Source organism: Prionailurus viverrinus, chromosome X (assembly GCF_022837055.1).
Source record: "Prionailurus viverrinus isolate Anna chromosome X, UM_Priviv_1.0, whole genome shotgun sequence".
Taxonomy (NCBI): Eukaryota; Metazoa; Chordata; class Mammalia; order Carnivora; family Felidae; genus Prionailurus; species Prionailurus viverrinus.
This window is the reverse complement of record NC_062579.1, coordinates 52401327-52426014: the sequence shown is the minus strand read 5'-3', so window position 1 is coordinate 52426014 and position 24688 is coordinate 52401327. Positions and strand designations below refer to the sequence as shown.

Genomic DNA, 24688 nt, shown 5'->3' with positions numbered 1-24688 from the left:
AAGTTAGAATATAGTATCTTATTTATTTATATTATTATTTTATTTATTTTAAAGTAATCTCTCCAGTTATAGTGGGACTTGAACCCACAACTCCAATATCGAGAATTGCACACTCCACTGACTGAGCCAGCTAGGCACACCAAGAATAAAGTATCTTAAAGATACAGACATGGAATAAAGATTATGACTTTTAAGTACAATGCAGGTTTGAACTGTGGAGGTGCACTTACGTGCAGATTTTTTACAGTATGATATTATAAATATTTCTCTTCTTTATGATTTTCTTAACATTTTCTTTTCACTAGCTCACTTTATTGTAAGAATACAGTACATAATATACATAACATAACAAAATATGTTAATTGACTGTGTATGTTATTGGTAAGTCTTCCAACCAACAGTAGTCTATTATAGTTAAGTTTTTTGAGAGTCAATTCATAGGCGGATTTTTGACTGTGTAGGGGTCAGTGACCCTAACCCCTGTGTTGTTCAGGGGTCAATTGTATATGGTATTTGAAATCTTATATTTACATAAATATTTTAAGGACACAGAAAACTATAGAGAATATCAGAACTAACATCTGTATACCTACCACTAAGTTTTGTTGAACTTTTTTTTTAATGTTTATTTATTTTTGGGAGAGAGACTGAGCATGAGTGGGGGCGGGGCAGAGAGAGAGGGAGACAAAGAACCTGAAGCAGGCTCCAGGCTCTGAGCTGTCAGCACAGAGCCCAATGCGGGCCTCGAACCCACAAACCATGAGATCATGACCTGAGCCAAAGTCACACAGTTAACTGACTGAGCCAGCCAGGTACCCCAAATTTTGTGGAATCTTAACAATTTGCTATATGCTTCAGATAGTTCATTGTTTCAGAGAACCAAAAGATTACATGTACCACTTTTTCATCTTTTAAAATTTTACATAAATTATATCAGTTTGTGTAATGTTTTTTTCTGCAGCTTGTCTTTTTTTTGCTCAGTGTGTGTTTTTAATATTTACCCATATGTATAGTTTAGTTCTAGTTGATTTGTTTCCACTGCTGATGATTACTATTACTTTGAATACAGGTGTTTCACAATTTATTGATCCAATCTCATTTGTTGGCTGTGAGTTTTGTAATATTTGCTATTACAAAGAACAACACTACAATGAACATTGTGTTTCAGAGAGTTTAACAGGAGTTTTTCTTTTATTTTTTTTAAGTAATCTCTACACCCAAAATGGGGTTTAAACTCCTGACAGGGAGCCAGCCAGGCACCCCTATAATTTGGATTGTCAGAATTTAACCTAATTAGCCTTTTTTCGTGTGGCTACTAAAAGCTAGAAAATTATTTGTGTCTGCATTGTTTCAGTCGGACAGTACTGCACTACAGCCTCACCCACCAGTGCTCGAGAAATAAATTTAGTGGGTAATAACCAACATTTTTAAATGGAAAACCACAGAGCAGAAAATGTCATCGTGTACTGCATGTGATAAGGGTAAAATCATTTCATTAAACTTTTGGTCCAGAGTGTAGATGTGATGTAAAATATATTTCTTTGCCATAGGTGGTGGTCAAAAAATGTCTGAAAACCCCTGCCAGGGGTGCCTGGCTGGCTCAGTCAGTAGAGCATGCAACTCTTGACCTCGGGGTTGTGAGTTCAAGCCCCATGTTGGGTGTAGACATTATTTAAAAAAATAAATAAACTTAAAAACAATACAAATTATATAGCTCAATATATCTAAAATATATTTATATAATCAATATAAAAATCATTAATGAGATATTTTACATCCTTTTTTTGGTCCAAAGTCTTTGAAAAAGTCAGATATGTATTTTATATTTAAAGCACATCTCATTTTGGATTTGCCTCATTCTGAGTTCTCAATAGTTACATGTGGCTAGTAGCTACCCTATAGTGGCAGTGCTGTTCTAGGGTATACATTTGGGAGTGGAACTGCTGGGTCAAAAGCTATGAGCATCTTTAACTTTATAAATATTGCCAAATTTCTGTCCAATGTAGTTTTAGCAGTTTATACTCTCTCTTCCTTTCTCTTTGCCCTGTATCCTTGCTAAGAATTGGTATTGTCAGGCTTAAAAAAATTTGCAAGTGTGAAGAGTATTGTTGTTTTTATTTTGTATTTTATTTTTTTTAATTTTTTTTAAAAAATTAAAGTTTATTTTTATTCATTTTGAGAGTGAGAGAGTGAGCTAGCAGAGGAGGGGCAGAGAGAGAGGGAGAGAGAATCCAGGCAGGTTCAGTGCTGTCAGCACTGAGCCCGATGTGGGGCTTGAACTCACTAACTGTGAGATCATGACCTGAGCTGAAACCAAGAGTCAGACACTTAACTGAGCCACCCAGGTGCCCCTAGTTTTTAAATTTTTTTAATGTTTATTTATTTTTGAGAGAAACAGAGTGTGAGCCGGAGAGGGGCAGAGAGAGATGGAGACACAGAATGTGAACCAGGCTCCAGGCTCTGAGCTGTCAGCACAGAGCCCCATGTGGAGTTTGAAGTCATAAGTGGTGGGATCATGACCTGAGCTGAGGTCAGACTCTTAACCAACCAAGCCACCAAGATGCCCCTGTTGTTTTTAATTAACATTTTATTTTGGAATAATTTTAGATTTACAGAAAAATTGCAAAAATAGTGCAGAGTTCCCATATTATCCCTAGCCAGTTTCTGTTTCATTAATGTTACCATCTTATGAGTGTTTTATTTATTTATTTATTTATTTATTTATTTATATTTATTTTAGAGAAAGGGTGCAAGTGGGGGAGGGGGCAGAGGGAGAGACAGAATTTTTTTTTTTCCGAGGCAAATTTTATTGGCAGAACACAAGTGTTTTAGAAATGCAAGATATTTAAGCAACAAATACATTTTATTTTATTTTATTTTTTATTTTTTTATTTTTTGACTTTTTAAACAGTGGACTTTATTTTTTTAATCACTTTTTTAAATTAATTAATTAATTTATTTATTTATTTATAATATATGAAATTTATTGTCAAATTGGTTTCCATACAACACCCAGTACTCATCCCAAAAGGTGCCCTCTTCAATACCCATCACCTACCCTCCTCTCCCTCCCACCCCCATCAACCCTCAGTTTGTTCTCAGTTTTTAAGAGTCTCTTATGCTTTGGCTCTCTCCCACTCTAACCTCTTTTTTTTTCTTCCCCTCCCCCATGGGTTTCTGTTAAGTTTCTCAGGATCCACATAAGAGTGAAAACATATGGTATCTGTCTTTCTCTGTATGGCTTATTTCACTTAGCATCACACTCTCCAGTTCCATCCGCGTTGCTACAAAGGGCCATATTTCATTCTTTCTCATTGCCACGTAGTACTCCATTGTGTATATAAGCCACAATTTCTTTATCCATTCATCAGTTGATGGACATTTAGGCTCTTTCCACAATTTGGCTATTATTGAGAGTGCTACTATAAACATTGGGGTACAAGTGCCCCTATGCATCAGCACTCCTGTATCCCTTGGGTAAATTCCTAGCAGTGCTACTGCTGGGTCATAGGGTAGGTCTATTTTTAATTTTTTGAGGAACCTCCACACTGTTTTCCTGAGTGGCTGCACGAGTTTGTGTTCCCACCAACAGTGCAAGAGGGTTCCCATTACTCCACATCCTCTCCAGCATCTATAGTCTCCTGATTTGTTCATTTTGGCCACTCTGACTGGCATGAGGTGATATCTGAGTGTGGTTTTGATTTGTATTTCCCTGATGAAGAGCGACGTTGAGCATCTTTTCATGTGCCTGTTGGCCATCCGGATGTCTTCTTTAGAGAAGTGTCTATTCATGTTTTCTGCCCATTTCTTTTTTTTTTAAATTTTTTTAACGTTTATTTATTTTTGAGACAGAGAGAGACAGAACATGAACAGGGGAGGGGCAGAGAGAGAGAGGGAGACACAGAATCCGAAACAGGCTCAAGGCTCTGAGCTGTCAGCACAGAGCCCGACGCAGGGCTTGAACTCACGGACCGTGAGATCATGACCTGACCCGAAGTTGGACGCTTAACCGACCAATCCACCCAGGCGCCCCTTTGCCCATTTCTTCACTGGATTGTTTGTTTTTCGGGTGTGGAGTTTGGTGAGCTCTTTATAGATTTTGGATACTAACCCTTTGTCCGATATGTCATTTGCAAATATCTTTTCCCATTCCGTTGGTTGCCTTTTAGTTTTGTTGATTGTTTCCTTTGCTGTGCAGAAACTTTTTATCTTCATGAGGTCCCAGTAGTTCATTTTTGCTTTTTAATTCCCTTGCCTTTGGGGATGTGTCAAGTAAGAAATTGCTGCTGAGGTCAGAGAGGTCTTTTCCTGCTTTCTCCTCTAGGGTTTTGATGGTTTCCTGTCTCACATTCAGGTCCTTTATCCATTTTGAGTTGATTTTTGTGAATGGTGTGAGAAAGTGGTCTAGTTTCATCCTTCTGCATGTTGCTGTCCAGTTCTGCCAGCACCATTTGTTAACGAGACTGTCTTTTTTCCATTGGATGTCCTTTCCTGCTTTGTCAAAGATTAGTTGGCCATACTTTTGTGGGTCTAGTTCTGGGGTTTCTATTCTTTTTTTAAATTTTTTTTTTTTCAACGTTTATTAATTTTTGGGGCAGAGAGAGACAGAGCATGAACGGGGGAGGGGCAGAGAGAGAGGGAGACACAGAATCGGAAACAGGCTCCAGGCTCCGAGCCATCAGCCCAGAGCCCGACGCGGGGCTCGAACTCACGGACCGCGAGATCGTGACCTGGCTGAAGTCGGACGCTTAACCGACTGCGCCACCCAGGCGCCCCATGGGGTTTCTATTCTATTCCATTGGTCTATGTGTCTGTTTTTGTGCCAATACCATGCTGTCTTGATGATTACAGCTTTGTAGTGGAGGCTAAAGTCTGGGATTGTGACGCCTCTTGCTTTGGTCTTCTTCTTCAAAATTACTTTGGCTATTCGGGGCCTTTTGTGGTTCCATATGAATTTTAGGATTGCTTGTTCTAGCTTTGAGAAGAATGCTGGTGCAATTTTGATTGGGATTGCATTCAATGTGTAGATAGCTTTGGGTAGTACTGACATTTTGACAATATTTATTCTTCTAGTCCATGAGCACGGAATGGTTTTCCATTTCTTTGTATCTTCTTCAATTTCCTTTATAAGCTTTCTATAGTTTTCAGCCTACAGATCTTTTACATCTTTGGTTAGATTTATCCCTAGGTATTTTATGCTTCTTGGTGCAATTGTGAATGGGAACAAATACATTTTTTTTTTTTTAATTTTTTTTTTCAACGTTTATTTATTTTTGGGACAGAGAGAGACAGAGCATGAACGGGGGAGGGGCAGAGAGAGAGGGAGGCACAGAATCGGAAACAGGCTCCAGGCTCCGAGCCATCAGCCCAGAGCCCGACGCGGGGCTCGAACTCACGGACCGCGAGATCGCGACCCGGCCGAAGTCGGACGCTCAACCGACTGCGCCACCCAGGCGCCCCGGGAACAAATACATTTTAAAGACAGAAGTGAGCATAGCTCAGGGAAACTCAACAGTATGTCTTCTAAATTATATGAGAGAGAGAATCTTAAGCAGGTTCCACTCTCAGCATGGAGCCCAATGTGGGGCTTGATTCCACAACCCTGGGATCATGACCCCAGCTGAAATTGAGTCAGATGCTCAATTAATTGACTGAGCTCTCCACATGTTTCCATGAGTGTTATTTTAGTTTTCATTTCCCTGGTAACTAGTGAAGTTGGGTGTATTTTTATAGATTTATGGGTCATTTGTGTTTTCTCTTCTGTACACGTAATGTTTTCAGTCAAATTTTGTTAAAATGAACCACAAAAGATCATGTGGCAGTTGTAGGTCATTTTCTTGTCAGGGAAAATTGATATAACATCCATCTTTAAAAAAAATTTTTTTTAATGTTTATTTATTTTTGAGAGAGACGGGCAGAGTGTGAGTGGGGGAGGGGCAGACAAAAAGGGAGACAGAATCCAGAACAGGCTCCAGGCTCTGAGCAAGCTGTCAGCACGGAGCCTGACGTGAGGCTGGAACTCACAAACCATGAGATCATGACCTGAGCCGAAGTTGGGCGCTTAACCAACTGAGCCACCAGGCATCCCAATATCCATCTTTTTGTATAAACAGTTCAGTTTCAAGACCAAGAGGAAATTTGTCTCAGTTATATACCCATTTGGGCTAAATAAGTGTAATTCCTTTTCTGTATGCCAGCTCTTCAACTATTTGAAGATATTTATGTCGCCTGGAAAGTCTTCTTCAGATTAAGCATTTTCAGTTTCTTCAGTCATTCCTCATATTCCATGGTTTCTAGTCCTTTCAATGTCTTGTGTGCTGTCCTCTGAACATGCTCTATTGTTTCATGTCATTCCTTAAAGCATGGTACTCATAACAGCACAATTCTTTAGGGTTTATATGATCAGCACAAAACAATCCTTTATAGATTTAGGAGTGATCATTCTGTTATATACTGATGTAGTTAAGATCAAATATGTTTTCCTTTTTTGGGGTGTGTGTGTGTGTGGCCAGTCGCACTACCCTAGTGATTCATTTTGAGCTTTTTGCCCCCAAAAGACCCTCAGTCTTTTTTTAGTACAAGCTGCTGTTAAGCTACATCTTGCCTGTCATATCTTGGTACAGTTAGTTTTGAAGACTTAAATGCAGGACTATACTTTTTTTTTTTAGCAGGTCCCATATCTAACATGGGGCTTGAACTCATGAACCTGAGATCAAGAGTTGCTTGGTGTACTGACTGAGCCAGCCAGGCACCCCTAATAATTTTTTATCTGACATTAATCCTATTGCTACAAACTGGAGATTTCATTTTTATTGCTGATTATATCATCTATCTCAGCTTCTTCATCTAACTCATTGATAAAATTGTTAAATAGGACAGGGCTAGGAACAGAATGCTATGCCATGAAAAACCTCACTTAAGGTTGACATCAGTCTGTTACTCAGCATGCTTTGGTGTGCCTGTGCCACCTGCCTGATTTGTTCTTGTCTCCAAAGTCTAGCAGCTGTCTTATTTTATACTTGGCTTTGGCCCTAGATTTAGAATCTCTGGTTCATCTTTTCAAAGGACTCTTGGGGCTCTTTGTATATGCACTCCAGTTGCCAACTCTCCTGTTCACCATTTTCCCCCCAGTTTTACTGAGATATAATTGACATATAACATTGTGTAAGTTTAAGGTATACAGTATGGTGTGTGTATATATATATGAATGATTACCACAATAAGGTTAGTTAACACATCCATCTTCTCTGTCCTCTCACATAGGTTACAGTGTTTCTGGGATGTGGGGAAATGGGTAAAGGTTGTCAAAGTGGACCAACCTCCTTGACCTTTGAGGCTGCCTTTTGTTTTTTGAGTTTTTTGTTTGTTTTTAGTAATCACTATACACTACATGGAGCTTAAACCCATGACTCCAAGATTAGGAGTCGGATGCTTCTCCCATTGAGCCAGCTAGGTGGCCCTGAGGCTGCTTTCCTGATGTTGAACAAAGTTTGATGCCATATTGTGCTATCCTGCTCTTGACCTATAGCTTCCAGGGATTTCAACTCTGTAGAACTTTTTCTTTCTTTCTTTCCCCTGTCTCCCCTTCCTCCCTCCTTCTTTTTCCTTTCTTTTTTTTTCTTTTCTTGTTCTTAGAAATACTTTACATACAGTAGAATTCACATATTTTAAATGTACAGGTTGATGCCTTTTTTGGGCAAATGTAACCCATATAAACAACATTTGAATCAAGAAACCGAACATTCTCTGGATGCCTGGCTGGCTTATTTGGTAAAGCATGCAGCTCTAGATCTCAGGGTTGTGAGTTTGAGCCCCACATTGAGTGTGGAGCCTCCTTAAAAAAATTTTTTTTTAAGTAAAGAAAGAAACAGAACATTTTCATCTCAGAAAATTCTGTCATGCCCCTTTGTAGTCAGTCTACCCCTCCCTCCACTCTAGGCAACCACTGTTCTGATTTCTCACTGTAGATTAATTTATAAATGAAATTATACAGTATGTATCCTTTTTTTCTATGCTGTCTTTCACTAAGCATAATTGTTTTTCTTAATGTTTATTTATTTTTGAGACGGGGAAGAGGCAGAGAGAGAAGGGGACAGAAGACCCCAAGTAGGCTCTGTGCTGACAGCCAACAGCCAGATGCTGGGCTCAAACTCACAAACTGAAAGATCATGACCTGAACTGAAGTCAGACGTTTAACCGACTGAGCCACCCTGGTGCCTTGAAGCATAATTGTTTTGAAATTCATCCATATTGTTGCATATATGGGTAGTTGTTTTTTTAGTCCTTTGGTCTCCAAAGTTTAGTGTACCGAATGTGACTGGACGTATTTCCTTACCAGAATCAAGCTGGAAATTCCTTTTTGGTTAGCATGATACTGTCAGCTCCTGCTTCCCCCACACTCCCAGCCACTTGACCTCCCACACTTTATATAGCTTTTTACCTCCTGTTGAGCTCAGGCTTAGATTTGCTCCAGTCCCTGAGCTGGTACTGTCCAGGGCAAAAAAAGAATAGTAGTAAAGTGGAGTAGGGAAGAGTTTGGTTTGAAGTGAAGTCATACTGGCCATCAGGTTTGAGATTTAACATGCTGGGGACATACTCGAGGCACCTGTTGAGCTTTGGAGCTAGCTGTATCATTTCTGTTTGTCATGATTGTCATGGAGTTAGCCTGCCTTGCATCCTTTTCTAGTCCTCTAGGACCAAGATGCTGCTGAGAAGTACAATACATTGCTGTGAATAGTTCTCTTTGAACTGTGGTGCATGCAGTTCCACCTGACTTCTGCGTTATGAGTCACTGCTTGGATTCCCTTATACCATAGCCAGTTTGTCAGTTTGGACCTCCTGGAATGTTGTATAAAAAATGATTATCTTTTTGACCACGGAAAATAAGATCTACACTCTGATTTTAGTGTAAGACTAAATCTGTTTGCCTGAGTTTGCCATGCCCTTTTGACACTTTGGATATTTGGCTCTCCTCATTCAAGCCAGTCTGTGCTGGAATACCTTTTCTTAGCCCACAATGAGAATTATAGTATGGTACTCTGAATGGTATTGGCTCATTTTTTCTTTCCCTGCTGTTTTTTAGTTGTGTCAATCTTGGCATATCACTTGCTTCAGGCTTTTCCCTATAGAACTAGTATAGTTGAAAGTATAGGATTTCAAATGGGAAAGCCTGAGTTCAAATCCTAGTTTGCTACTTTTTCTTTGTATCACCTTTGAGAAGTCACTGCACTTTTTAAATTTCAGTTTCTGCATCTTATAAAATAAAAAATGCTCCCTTGCAGAGTAGATTGATGAGTAAATGAGAATGCAGGTGAAAAAGCTTTGAGACTGTAAAGCACTATGCAAATGTTAATTTTATTGTCATTTTTGTTTTTTTCTCACTAAAGAGGTTGCAGATAATCATTGTGACTCGGAGTAAAATCTTGAATTGACCCTGGCAGGTCTTTGAGCTGCTTTGGCTTTCAAATGACTGGTTGAGCTGATGGAGGCCATAGGGAGAGACTTGGCAGGACTTTTGATAGATTTTTTCCATGTTGTAATGGAACCTCCCTTTCTCAAGGATAAGGAAAATGCTTATTTTATATTATTCCATACCTAGGATGCTGTCTACCAAATCAGAATTAATTGGTACTGATTAACATGGCTATCTCAATAGAGTGACCCCATCAGGATGAATCTCATTTAAATTAAATTGACTGAAGTCATGCTGTAAATCATAGTTTATTTCAGCAGCTAGGAAGATAATTTAATTATTTTCTTTCAAAATGTACAATCTTACTTGATAAAACGTTAATACAGTATGTTGTCTTTAGATCTCGGGAATAGGCTGTATTTATAGAAGCTCTTTTCTGAGCTTCTCCCAGAAGTGTCTCCTTCATAATGTAAGTCAACCATTCAGCTCTGTGATCTCTACTACTTACCTAGCTTTGCTGACTGCGTTTTATCATAAAGCACTGCAGTGCTGTCATTGCCTCAGCTGGTGTCAATCAAGTTGCTCAACTGAATGACACTGAAAATATGTTTTGAAAGTACCAGGATTATACTGACAATGAATTCTATAAAACATTAAGAGAACATCCACAAGTCAGAATTAATGTCTTTACAATCTCATGTATTATGTAACCACAAGTTATAATTAGTATTCTACTAAAATATATTTGAATTTTTTTAAAAAGGAGCTCAAATTAAAAATTTACATTGGGTTTTTGTTTTCTTTCCAAAAACATTTCAAGAATCTGTTTTTATTTATTTATTTATTTATTTATTTATTTATTTATTTTTCAACGTTTATTTATTTTTGGGACAGAGAGAGACAGAGCATGAATGGGGGAGGGGCAGAGAGAGAGGGAGACACAGAATCGGAAACAGGCTCCAGGCTCTGAGCCATCAGCCCAGAGCCTGATGCGGGGCTCGAACTCACAGACCACGAGATCGTGACCTGGCTGAAGTCGGACGCTTAACCGACTGCGCCACCCAGGCGCCCCAAGAATCTGTTTTTAAATAATATATGGATACTTAAAAACATTTTTAAACTTTCCTATTTTTTATTGAGGTATAATTGACATACAACATTCTATTAATTTCAGGTCTACAGCATAATGATTTGGTAATTGTACATATTGTGAAATAATGACTACAACAAGTCTAGTTAACATCTGTCACCATGAATAGTTACAAAGTTGTTTTTTTTGTGATGAGAACTTTAAAAAAATTTTTCATGTTTATTTTTTGAGAGGGAGAAAGAGAGAGAGAGACAGCATGAGCAGGTGAAGGGTAGAGAGGGAGACAGAATCCGAAGCAGGCTCCAGGCTCTGTGCTGTCAGCACAGAACTCAATGTGGGGCTCGAACTCAAGGACCACGAGATTATGACCCGAGCTCGGTGCTCAACTGGCTGAGCCACCCATGTGCCCCTGTTGTGATGAGAACTTTTAAGATTTACCCTTTTAGCAACTTTCAAATACACAATACAGTATCATTAGCTATTGTTGCCATGCTGTACATTACATCCCCATGACTTACTTTATAACTAGAAGTTTGTACCTTTGACTCCCTTCCCCCATTTTGCACCCCCCACTGCCAGCAACCACCAGTCTGTTCTCTGTATCTATGAGCTTGTCTTTTTTTTAAGATTCCACATATAAGTGAGATTATATAATATATGTTTTTCTCTATTTGACTTATTTCACTTAGCATAATGCCCTCAAGGTCCATCTACGTTGTCACAGATTGCAAGATTTCATTCAGATAAAAAGATTTCATTCTTTTATGGCTGAATAATATTCCATTGTATGTATTCCGCAAATTTTTATCCATTCATCTGTTGATGTTCACTTAGGTTGTTTCCATATTTTGGTTATTATTGTAAATAATACTGCCATGAATGTGGGGGAGCATATATTTTTTCAAGTTACTGTTTTCATTTTCTCTGAATAAATACCCACAAGTAGAATTGCTGGATCATATGGTATGTCTATTTTTAATTTTTTGAGAAACTTCCATACTGTTTTACGTAGTGGCTACACCAGTTTACATTCCCACCAACAGTGTGCAGGGGTTCCTTTTTCTTCACATCCTCGCCAACACTTATTTCTTGTCTGTTTGATATTAGCCATTCTAACAGGTGTGAGGTGCTATCTCATTGTGATTTTGATTTTCATTTCCCTGATGATTAGTGATGTTGAACATCTTTTCAGGTACTTATTGGCTTTCTGTATGTCTTCTTTAGAAAAATGTCTATTCAGATCTTCTGCCCATTTTTAAAGTGGGTTTGTTTGTTTGTTTGCTTTTTTTATTAAGTAATCTGCATCCCACATGGGACTTGAGCTCACAACCCTGAGATCAAGAGTTGCATGCTTTACTAACTGAGCCAGCTGGGTGCCTCTTTGCTTTATGAAGTCTTAATATGAATCTATTTTCTGATGCTTAACTGAAAGTTTTTAATTTAGCAGATTTATTATTGTAGCATGTTAAAAATTCTTTCAAAATGTGCTCTTATAGTATTGTTAAGAATATTAACATTCTTGCTAGTTGATGCTCAGAAATGTAAGAAATTAGAGACGTATAAAGGTTATGGAGACTTCTATTACATGAGTTTGGAAAAACCTCAATTTGATAAGATGAAGGGCATTAATTATGATTTTACATCATGCTTGGGTTTTAAGGAATTCTGTGGCCTAGTAAGATTCAGTTATATGGAATCTGGAACTTAGATTGTTTAGAAAATGGTGACATCACTTGTACAGATTCAATAACTGGTTAATGTTGTTGGTAATTGGGCATGTCATTTTTTTTTTCTCACAAAGTAAGGTCAAGACTTCAGTGCTAGCATGAGTTAGTTATGTCTGTCTAATGCTTAAAAATATTAATAAGTATTTCAATTTTAATGGGTATTCTCAGTCTCCCTTCAGAATTTCTGCATTTTCTAGTTTTGAAGACATTGTTAATTTAAATCTTGCAGTTTTAAGATGACCTATTTGTGAAGTCAAGGCATTTTACTTTCTGACAATGAATGATGATTAAGTTATTAAACAAGTGACTTTAGGGAATGCAAATTTTATTTGAAATTGTACTCTACCCTTACCTAAAAGAAACTTTATCTCCAGTTTGGTTTTACTCTAATGATAATTCAAGTTTCTTCATGCTATATTTATTTTACCAAAGATCTAAGAACAGATTTAAAAATGATTTTCTACTTTTTCCCAATGGTGATAGTTCATAGCACTTGTATCATCCATTGTTATTTCAGAAATTGTTGAAAACCTGATTGTAAGAGATAATTCACCTAGCATACCTGAGGCAATTGAAAGACTCTTCAATGACATAGCAAATATCAACAGGGATTCTATGGCTGAAATACAGGATGCTCAGGTTGGTATAAAAATAATTTTGTTTATGAAAAATTTTTGAAAGATTTTATTTTTTTTTTATTTTTATTTTTTTTAAAAATTTTTTTTCAACGTTTTTATTTATTTTTGGGACAGAGAGAGACAGAGCATGAACGGGGGAGGGGCAGAGAGAGAGGGAGACACAGAATCAGAAACAGGCTCCAGGCTCTGAGCCATCAGCCCAGAGCCTGACGCGGGGCTCGAACTCACACACCGCGAGATCGTGACCTGGCTGAAGTCGGACGCTTAACCGACTGCGCCACCCAGGCGCCCCTGAAAGATTTTATTTTTAAGGAATCTCTACACTCAATGTGGGGCTTGAACTCATAACCCCAAGACAGGAGTCACATGCTCCACTGACTGAGCCAGCCAGGTGCCTCTGATAAGTTTTGATGATTCACCATTTTAATTATATAAAAAAATAGCCGTTGTGATTAACCATTATAAATACATAGAAATCTGTCTTTGGATTTTCAAGCCTAATGGCTTAAAAACAACTAAAGCAAAGAATAAATTATACAAAGTGGCATAATTAATTGCTCAATTATGTGAAATTTAATGAATATAGAAGTTCAAAGAAGGGAGAGATCAATATAGACTATAGTGGTTGCTGAAAGCTTCATGTGTGAGACTGAACTGGATTTGAGTTACATAAAGACAAGGGGAGGAGGTATATTAGGTAAAGCCAGCAGTATGAATAAAAGTGCATAGATATAAATAAATAAGTTGTGTTCATGGGACAGTCACATAATGTGACTATGTTTTTGGGAGGCAAGGTAGAATGGGATTAGATTATGAGGGGCCTGTAAATGACCCACAATAGTCACATAAGCATAAAACATGCAAGAAAATCCATATCATTGGAGGTGGATGGTATTTTAACTGGCTAAGAAAATGTTTTTCTTGTCCAGGTTGAAGAAATGGCAGTAAACCTATGGAACTGGGCAGTTACCAAGAGAGTAGGTTCAGTTATAAGTGAAGAGCAGAAAGCTAAATGTATGTATACATTCATTTTACAAGGAATATTTTTATTATACATTACGTTGTGTTCCTGCAGTTTAAATAATATTTTGACTAGTTCATAAATGGGTATTTATTAAAAGAAAAATAAACAAAATGATCTATACATAGAAGTTTCTTAAGCAAACATCTTGAATTTTGTGATTTTTCAGAGGTTAGCTCCTGATTAATAAAAGTTTAAAAGCATCACTGCTTCTTTATCTATTCATCAGTTGATGTACATTTGGGCTCTTTCCATAATTTGGCTGTTGTTGATAATGCTGCTATAAACATCAGGGTGTGTATAAAGAAGCTGTGGTGTATATATACAATGGAATATTACTCAGCTATCAAAAAGAATGAAATCTTGCTATTTGCAATGACATGGATGGAGCTAGAGGGTATTATGCTAAGCGAAATAGAGAAAGACAAACACCATATGATTTCACTTATATGTGGAATTTAAGAAACAAAACCGTGAACATACAGGAAAGAAGAAAAAGAAGCAAGCCATAAGAGACTGTTAAATTGGAGGACAAACTGAGGGGTGATGGAAGGAGGTGGGTGAAGGATGAGCTAAATGGGTGATGGGTATTAAGGAGGGCACTTGTTATGATGAGCACTGGGTGTTGTATGTAAGTGATGAATCACTGAATTCTACTTCTGGAACCAACATTGCACTGTATGTTAACTAACTAGAATTTATTTTTATTTTATTATTTTTAAAAAGTGTTTATTTTTTTTAAACATTTTTTTTTAACATTTATTTATTTTTGAGACAGAGAGAGACAGAGCATGAGCGGGGGAGGGTGAGAGAGAGGGAGACACAGAATCCGAAGCAGGCTCCAGGCTCTGAGCTGTCAGCACAGAGCCTGACGCGGGGCTCGAACCCACGGACCGTGAGATTATGACCTGAGCCGAAGTCGGCGCTTAACTGACTGAGCCACCCAGGCGCCCCAAAAAGTGTTTATTTTTGAGAGAGAGAGAGCATGAACCAGGGGAGGGGCAGAGGGAGAGAGAGAGAATCCCAAGCAGGCTCCGCACTGTCAGCACAGAGCCTGATGCAGGGCTCCAGTTCACAAACTTTGAGATCCTGACCTGAGCCGAAATCAAGAGTCGGAGGCTTGACTGACTGAGCCACCCAGACACCCCAAATAAAAATTTGGAACAAAAAAAATTAAGTGGGAAAACTGGAGATTACAAATACACATCCACAGAGTGAGTAAAGAGTAAAAGAAAATATATTAATTTATGAATGCAGTTTAACACACACACAAATACACACAAATAAAAGCATCACCTCAAGAAATTGTCTGGTGGTGAAAAACAAAGATGATTAAAGGATGGGAAAATGAGAACTTGACACGTTAAAGGACACATGGATTATCTTTCCTAGAGAAGAGATGATCAGAATCTTCAGGATTCTGAAGGGCTCTCAAATAGTAGTTTCCTTTCTCCATTAATAATAGAATGAGAAATGTTGCTATGTGAGAGATTTAGATTTAAAAATTGGTAAAGAATAGTTTCCTCATGAGGTGGGTTGATGGACTTTGGACTGAGTTACTTGAGAACAATTATAGGATTTTTTTCTACCTGTGAGAGCAAACTAAAAGAACAACAACAAAACAAAACCCCCAAACCAAACTCATGTGCTTGGATGCATTAAATGTGGTCCACTGTCTGGCAGAATTCTAGTGCTTTAGCTAAATGGCTGGGTTAGTGTGCTGGCAGTTTCTCATTTCCAACAGTGATAGTGACAGTTAATGCATTTGTGGAAAGTATATTGCTCCATTATAAAGGATACATCGAGGCAACAAGCCAAAACGTGAATCTCTGGCCTGCTTGGCTTTCTGAAGACAAATGAATTTTGTCTGCATGCAGCACATGGAATTCATTGCTAAGTATTTATGTTTATGAATATAAACCAAACTGTATACAATTTCATTGTAGGTCTAGGGTAATTAATTAGTGGTTAATACAGTCAATAATATACTTACTCATTAGTCTATTCCTCTGTTAGGATGCTTAGAGAATAGGTCTACCTCTGTAACTGTCGGATAAATATGGATATCATTGCTCCTAGGAGTCTTGGGTCTTGTAGTTATGGGGAGAGAAGAGTTAGAAGTTTATCTGTTGAAGAAACATAGTACATAGTTGAACTGTGTGATACTAAAATGCATTAATTCTAAACTCCTACAATTCTGCCTATCAAGGAACATTGTTGTAGCTATTTTTCACTACTTGTCAAATAGAGATTTTGTAGATGGATCTCTCCCAGAGAGGGAAAATAATTGAGAGATCAGGTTCCTTGAGAATACCAAAGAATTAGTAAAGTTTCGAAAAATAAAGGAAACATTTTCAAAACTGGAAATGTAAGACAATGTAAATACATGATTAGGAATTAATTTGATGAAAGTTTTTTTTCAGAAACCACTTTATTAAAGGATGAATAGAATATACATTTCATGATGAATAATAAGAAACTGACTTTAATTACCCCATAATTTCACCTGGGCAAATCTCTTTTTCAATGGAATATTAATTGAAAATGGTGTTAGTATAGGTTGAATGGCTGCTGAGATCATCTAACATCAGGGCAACTAGTTCAGTTACTTGTGAAGTCATCTTTATTGTTTTTTAATTTTTATTTACTTTTGAGAGAGAGAGAGAGAGTGGAGGAGGGGCAGAGAGAGGGGGACAGAGGATCTGAAGCCAGCCACATGTGGAGCTCAAACCCACGAACCATGAGATCATGATCTGAGCCGAAGTTGGACACTTAACTAATGAGCCACCCAGGTGCCCCTGAAGTCATCTTTAAAACGTGGACATGTTGTCTGATGAGAGAAACTGTGTAAATAAAGAGCTTACAGTTATTCAGACTTTCCTATTTTCAGGGGAAATGAACTGTATGAAGAGGATATCTATATTTTCTGAGTTATACCTCAAGAACTTTTACATCATCTATAGAAAAGAATATATTTAGACAGATTCACAGTTTAGGGGAATAATCTAAAACTATGCCCGGGGTGCCTGGGTGGCTCAGTTGGTGAAGAGTCCAACTTTGGCTCAGGTCATGATCTCGTACTCTTTGAGTTTGAGTCCCACATCAGGGTCTGTGCTGACAGCTCAGAGCCTGGAGCTTGCTTCAGATTCTGTATCTCCCTCTCTCTCTGACCCTCTCCTGCTCACACTCTGTGTGTCTCTCTCAAAAGTAAATAAACATTAAAAAAATAAAAAAAACCAAAATTATTCTAATGTTCAGAAATTTTGTCAGATGTTGAATATCTTTAGATTCCAATTGTACCTAGAATTATTTTGCTGTCAGCATGGTACATACAAGAGCATCAAATGGAATCAGGTGTCTTTAGTAAGTCTTCAGAATTTAAGACCTGCAGAAATTAAAATTTGAAAATTAAATATCTGATTGGAGCATTAAGCAAATAATTCATTTGATAATTTTCAGGTCATTTACTTTTGATAATTGATTTTTTTCAAAAAGACTTTAAAGTTACTACTTTAACAACAAAAGTGCTTGCACTTTGCTCCTCATTTCTTTTTGTAAGTGTATATAAAAGGAGAATGAATGTTTTGTGTTTATGGGCATCTAATTACTGTTTTGCAGTACGGCATGTTGCTTGCAAGTTGGTGTGTATGTGTGAAGGCTCAGCTGCTTCAGAAGATGCTATTCGAAGACAGATTTTGGTAAGTCCGATTTAAATGAGGAGAAAGTGCAGATGCAATGAGATAGTCGTTACTCCTTATGAAGATGGTTAAAGTTAGTGTGAACCTGGAAGGGGGTTATATCCTTTAGTGCTATCCATGTTCCTTTTAGGATAATTATACCTATTACAATTAAAGGTCTCAGCAGTACTATTGTCATTACAGTGATTCAGTGGACTAAATGTTGAACTTAAATTCAGGATTTATGATAAGTAAAAAAAATAATAGTTCTCTGCTCCATCCTTCCCACCTGTCCTGCTCCCTGGAAGTAAGTATATTTTTTTAGTGGAAAATATTTTTCCAGTGTTGTAAAACACTATTTTATTGAAAAGCTCAAGTGTATGCACAAAGATAGTACAATGATTCCCCCATTTACCCATCGCTCAGCTAGAATAACCTCCAATTCCTGATCACTCATTTTTTCTATATCTCCTCCAACAGCAAATCCCTGGCCCTGTGGATTATTTTGAAACAAATCCAAAATACAGCACTTTGTTCATAAATATTTCAATATGTGTCTCTAAATGACAAGATGTCTTTAAAAATTTTTTTTTAATGTTTTATTTTTATTTTTGACAGAGAGTATGAGTGGGGGAGGGGCAGAGAGAGAGGGAGACACAGAATCCAAAGAAGGCTCCAGGCTCTGAGCTTTCAGCACAGAGCCCGATGTGGGCCTTGAACTTCCAAACTGTGAGATCATGACCTGACCCGAAGTCAGATGCTTAACCGACTGAGCTTACCCAGGTGCCCCTAAGGTGTCTTTTTAAAACATTTTTTAATGTTTATTTATTATTTTTGAGAGAGAAAGAGTGTGAGCAGGGGTAGGGCAGAGAGAGAGGGAGACAGAATCTGAAGCAGGCTCCAGGCTCTGAGCTGTGAGCCCAGAGCCTGCCGCAGGGCTCGAACTCACAAACCATGAGATCATGACCTGAGCTGAAGTCGGACGCTCAATCAACTGAGCCACCCAGGCGCCCCTAAGGTGTCTTTTTATTCAGACAAACCCAATGCCCATTATCACACCTGCTAAAATTTAACAAAGATTTCCTAAAATAATCAAATATCCAGTCTTCCCCTTCTGGCTGTATGCTCCCACATTCTTACTTTCTCATTTGTTCTTGCTCACTTCTTTCTCTCCCTCTTTCCCGTTGTTTTCTTAGAACCAGAATTAAAGAAAGTCCACATCTTGTGTTTTGTTAATATGTCTCTTTTAATCTACATGTTTCCCCTCCTGTTTTTAATCTGTTGAAAAATTTATTTGTTGAAGAAAAGAGATTGTTGGTACTATAGAGTTTCTTAAATTCTGGATTCTGATGACTGTATCCTTATGGTGTCATTTAATATAGTCCTTTGTTCCCTGTTTTTCCTGTAAACTGGCAGGTAGATTTAGAAACTTGATCTGATTCAGGTTTGATTTTGTCAAAAATAATTCATAGGCAATATGGTGTACTTCCATCAGGAAGCACCAATGTCTGTTTGTCTCTTTTGTGTTAGTGCCCTTTGATGATTATTGTCCTTAGATCCATTATTTCTGTAGGTGTTTGCATATTCTACTTCTGTATTCCTTCTTTGTTTATTTACTGGAATAGAGAGACACTTTCCCTCATCAACTATTTGGCTACCTTGAAGTATACCTTTATAAGAAAGGGCGGTCTTGACTCTTTCCCTTTATTTAGCAGTTTTCAGAACAATGACTTATTTCTCTAACATCCTTAAATGACACTCACATAGATTTTTTAAAAGTTTCGTTGTGAACTCATGGATTTTTAACATTTTTAATGCATTTCAATCCATTGTAATTATTCTTATTGAAGCACCTATCTTTGGCCAGAAGGAGCCTCTGGAAGTGATTCTGAAGCCTTTTGACACTACTCCAGTAATCTTTAATAGTAAAACTGAAATAATAATCACATAAAATTTGATTTCTTTTTAAAAAATTTTTATTTATTTTTGAGAGAGTGACAGAGCACGAGTCAGAGAGGGGCAGAGAGAGAGGGAGACACAGAATCCGAAACAGGCTCCAGGCTCTGAGCTGTCAGCACAGAGCCCGTCGCGGGGCTCAAACCCACAAACTGCAATATCATGACCTGACCTGATGTCGGACACTTACCCGACTGAGCCACCCAGGCTCCCTAAAATTTGATTTCTAATGTGACAAGATGTCCAGGCTCATCTTGTGTAGTTCTTGCCCTAGAGCAGAAATTATTCATTCTTTGAAGGAGCCCTGTTTCCTTTTAGTGGAGAATGTTATTTAGAAACCACAATCTGGAAATTACAAGTGCTCATTGCTATTGCATTGGTCATTGTTCCTAGACCTTTTTACTGGACATAGATATGAAATACATATTTTTTGAAAGGGAAAATATATGATGAATTCATAGTGATATTTCCAGTGATATTTAGGATTATAGGATTTTACTTAGCTTCTTAATTTTATATTTGTGTCTCTTTTCCTAGTCCTGACAGTATTGGTGCCTAACAACATTAATAGAGTGAATAACTGGTTTTATCCAAAAAATGTATGGTAGTTTTATAAGATAGCAATGTCGATAATAAAGAATGATTTCTAAAAATAGTTCAAGAGATTTTTTTGCACTGCTTTTATTCTTAGGATCTGTTTCACTAGGGGTGTATAGTCAAAGTATTGTTTTAATATTATTGAAATATTGTTTTAAAAGTACTTGAAATAATTTCCTTTTCTGTGATGAAACTATAGATTGACTTGATACATAGTTAGATTCATTTATTTTTGTTTGCTCTTGCTTTTTAGCTGTTGCTTTTTTTCTGCCATTTTGATTGAATATTGTTTTATAATTGTGTCAAATATTTACATGGTTCCAAAGTCGAATCTACTAAGGGAAGTATATTCAGTTAAGTCTAGCCTCCATCTGTGTCCTCTCCACCCTGTTCCCTCCCTTCCCCTGTGGATAGCTATTTTTGTTTATTTTATTGTTTATCCTTTTGTTTTTTATTTTTATTTATTTATTTATTTTTTAATTTTTTTTTTTCAACGTTTATTTATTTTTGGGACAGAGAGAGACAGAGCATGAACGGGGGAGGGGCAGAGAGAGAAGGAGACACAGAATCGGAAACAGGCTCCAGGCTCTGAGCCATCAGCCCAGAGCCTGACGCGGGGCTCGAACTCACGGACCGCAAGATCGTGACCTGGCTGAAGTCGGACGCTTAACCGACTGCGCCACCCAGGCGCCCCTATCCTTTTGTTTTTTAAATAAAAGCAAACATTTGTTTTATAAAAATAAAATTTTCCCCTCCCCTAAAGGTTCTTAGATAAATAGTAAGTAGCATTCCATATATATACTTTTCTCCACTTTTTTTTTTACCTCATTTAACATTATAGCCTAGAGATCACTCCATAGCAGTATGTAGAGATATTCCTCATTTTTTTTTTATAGCTACATAGTATTCGGTTGGTACATGTACCTTATTGTGTTCAACCAGCTTCCTTCCATGGACATTTCAGTGCTGTAATGAATTGCCTTGTACATACGGGTTTTTTTTTTCTTCCTATTTTAAGGCTATTACTTGTAATCATTTCTGTTTTCATTTCTCATGGTTACCTCAATATATTTTATTTTATTTTCTTAAATTTTTTTAAAAGTTCATTTATTTATTTTTGAGAGAGAGAGAGATAGGTGGAGCAGAGAGGGAGAGAGAGAATTCCAAATAGGCTCTACATTGTTAGTGCAGACCCTGACGCAGGGCTCGATCTCACAAACTGTGAGATCATGACCTGAGCTGAAATCAAGAGTCTGACACTTAACCGACTGAGCCACCCAGGCGCCCCTACCTCCATATATTTTAATCATATGCTAGTATCACTATATTAGTTTTCTAGGGCCTCCATAACAAAATAACATAGACTGGGTGGCTTAAACAATGCACATTTATTTTTTCACAATTCTGGAGGCTGGACATCCAAGATCAAGGTGTGGGTAGGTTTGGTTTCTTCTGAAGCGTTGGGCTCTGCACTGACAGCACAGAGCCTGCTTGGGTTTTTCTCCATCTCTCTGCTCCTTTCTCTCCCTCTCTCTCCCCAAATAAACAAACATTTAAAAAAGCTTTAAAAAAATGATATTTCCCTATTTCTATCTGTTAGTTCTTTTAATTCTATTTCTTCAGATATTCTTCTGTTTGTTGAGTGTGATGTCCTTTCATGGGGTTGGTTTCCCTCAAGGGTCTGATGATTCTTGCTCATATTTGATTTGAGATTCCTTGATAGTTTAATAGTCATGCTATTTATTATAACCCTGATCCAGTGACTGATGGAGAAGTAGGACTGGATGTTTTGCTGGAACTCTATTTTTCTCCAGCCTATGTGATTGTACTCACTGTTCCTTCCTGGGGAGGAGAGAAGATACCTCTTGGTGGGGAAGCCAACTGCCTGATACTACTGTTTACATCCAGGATGTTTCCACATTTTGCATTTTTATACATTTTAGTATGTGGGTTTTTGTTTCACCCCATTTGCTGTCTATTTTTCAGAGGTTCCTTATAATTTCAGGTCAACTGAAAATGCCACTTATTTTCCAGGACTCTTATTGAATAAAAAAAAAATATATTTTCTCTTATTTCTAGGGTGTATCCCTAGAGATTATATTTATCATTACAATATATGATATGACATATGTAATCTAGGGATTTATAGTATGTAAAAATTTACACTAAAGTTTATAGTGTACTTATGTCCTATATATAAATATATAGGAAAATGTATAGTATATCTATTATATATATTTTATATACACATACACATCATTTCTAGGGATTTGTGGTAGAAGGGGTAGGGCTGCAGTGTTTGCTCAATCCTCCATCTTGATTCAGTTCTTGTTTGCTTCCATAGCATTTTTCCATATTATACATCAACTATTTAGATGTCTGTTAGTTACGATATCGTGAGCTTCCTTAGTGTGCCTGGCTTGTAAAGGATACTTAATAAACATTGTTGGATTAGTAAAAATTTTATTAGAGATATAATTAAGAACTGAACTGAGATGTGTTGACTTATAGTCTAGTGCTTATCATATAACTTTCTTCAAGTATGTGAAGCATTAATTTTTCAGAAATGTCTGCTCCTAAGTTATCCCAATGTTTTCTTTTAATATTTCTTAGAAGATGTGTTTTCAAATTATTAATTTTTTATTATTGCTTTTCTTTTTTTAAATTTTTAATGTTTTTTTTTTATTTTGAAGACAGAGACAGAGCATGAGCGGGAGAGGGGCAGAGAGAGGGGGAGACATAGAATCGGAAGCAGGCTCCGGGCTCCGAGCCGTCAGCACAGAGCCCGACGCGGGGCTCGAACTCACGAGCTGTGAGATCGTGACCTGAGCCGAAGTCGGATGCTCAACTGACTGAGCCCCCCAGGCGCCCCTATTATTGCTTTTCTTGAGACCATTTCTATTAAATTATGGAATTCAAAGCAGAACATAGAACTATAATAAATGCTGTTACTTTATTTTTGTGGATTACACTACTGAATATGGACAGACGATTAAATATTTTATCTACTACCTTCCTCAACCAGTTTGGAGAAGTTGTGAATTTTAAAAATTATTTTCTTACTTCTCTCTTCCAGATGAATATGAAAACAGGAAAAGGGTGGGTGGATGTTGGAAATGCTATGATGGCTGATGGATTTTTTCAAGCTGCCATGGTTGTAAGTTACTGATTTTTAGCTGTGGCCATTATTAGTAACAGTTGTGGTTATTCTTGTCATGACATTGTATTGTGATTTTATTTTCCAGGGTCTAGAGCAGTTATATTGCAAATTAATGCAGAGAGCCTCCACTGAGGCCGACATAGCTTTGCAGAAGAGTGCTATGGAGAGGGACCTTTTCAAAGTGGTTTCTTACCAAGCAGAGGCGGTAGGTATCATAGTCACTACAGTTTTATAGTGGTGCATTTTGTATATATAAATGCAAAAGTGATGAGATATAACTTATTAGAAGAAAGTCAGGTGTCATTGGATTTTTATATAGGATATTATATTTGACCTTTTATTTTATCTCTGTTTTATATCTGAAGGTAACATTATTAATGGTGATTGGTATCTGTGTGGGGGTGGTTGAAGTTAGAAAGGCTGATATATAACTAAACATCGTTTTCAATCATTGCATGTAATATCCATCATTTATTTATGGCAGTAGCCTGTACTTGAAATACCTGTCTGTTTGTGACTCTCTCTTACCTTCACAGTCTGCCTAAAATAATTGCCTGAAAAGAGTCTTCTCATTTGCAATTGTTCTGGGTTGTTTGCTGATGTTTTCTGAAAGTCTGCTGTTATCAGTGTTTAAAGTTGTATGTTACCTCTGTTTGGCTTGTGGATTTCCTCCTTTGTCACCATGCAGTTAGGTATGCGTTTTTAGTTGACAAAATGTAAGCCATGATGAGTTTGCTGTCTGTAATTATGTAATTCTAGAAATGAAAGAGACTTTAAAAATCATCTAATATAATCTACTTATTTTTATTTTTTTAACATCTTTATTGAGATATAATTCATATACTATAAAATTCACACATTTAAAATGTACAATTCAGTGATTAAGTATATTCACAGAATTATTCAACCTTTACCACAATCAAGCCAGCAGAGGGAAGGAAATAATAAAGATTAAAGCAGAAATTGGGGCGCCTCTTTGTAGCAACATGGATGGAACTGGAGAGTGTTATTATGCTAAGTGAAATAAGCCATACAGAGGAAGACAGATACCATATGTTTTCACTCTTATGTGGATCCTGAGAAACTTAACAGAAACCCATGGGGGAGGGGAAGGAAATAAAAAAAAGGAGATTAGAGTGGGAGAGAGCCAAAGCATAAGAGACTGTTAAAAACTGAGAACAAACTGAGGGTTGATGGGGGGTGGGAGGGAGGGGGGGGTGGGTGATGGGTATTGAGGAAGGCACCTTTTGGGATGAGCACTGGGTGTTGTATGGAAACCAATTTGACAATAAACTTCATATATTGAAAAAAAAAAAGAAAGAAAGAAATTGGGGCACCTGGGTGACTCAGTCTGGTTAAGCGTCTGACTTCGGCTGAGGTCATGATCTCATGATTAGTGGGTTTGAGCCC

The 24688-nt window shown here is 37.4% G+C and overlaps 1 protein-coding gene across 1 annotated transcript in view; it reads left to right on the top strand.

Annotated features, from left to right (window-relative positions):
* The window catches only part of TEX11 (testis expressed 11), a 250439-nt gene that overhangs the window by 8354 nt on the left and 217397 nt on the right, over positions 1–24688 (top strand). Inside the window, exons 3-7 of the mRNA XM_047843907.1 lie at positions 12747–12868; positions 13797–13881; positions 17507–17586; positions 23195–23275; positions 23364–23483. Of these exons, the coding sequence (XP_047699863.1) occupies positions 12747–12868; positions 13797–13881; positions 17507–17586; positions 23195–23275; positions 23364–23483 (488 nt within the window). The remainder of the gene's footprint in view (positions 1–12746; positions 12869–13796; positions 13882–17506; positions 17587–23194; positions 23276–23363; positions 23484–24688) is intronic.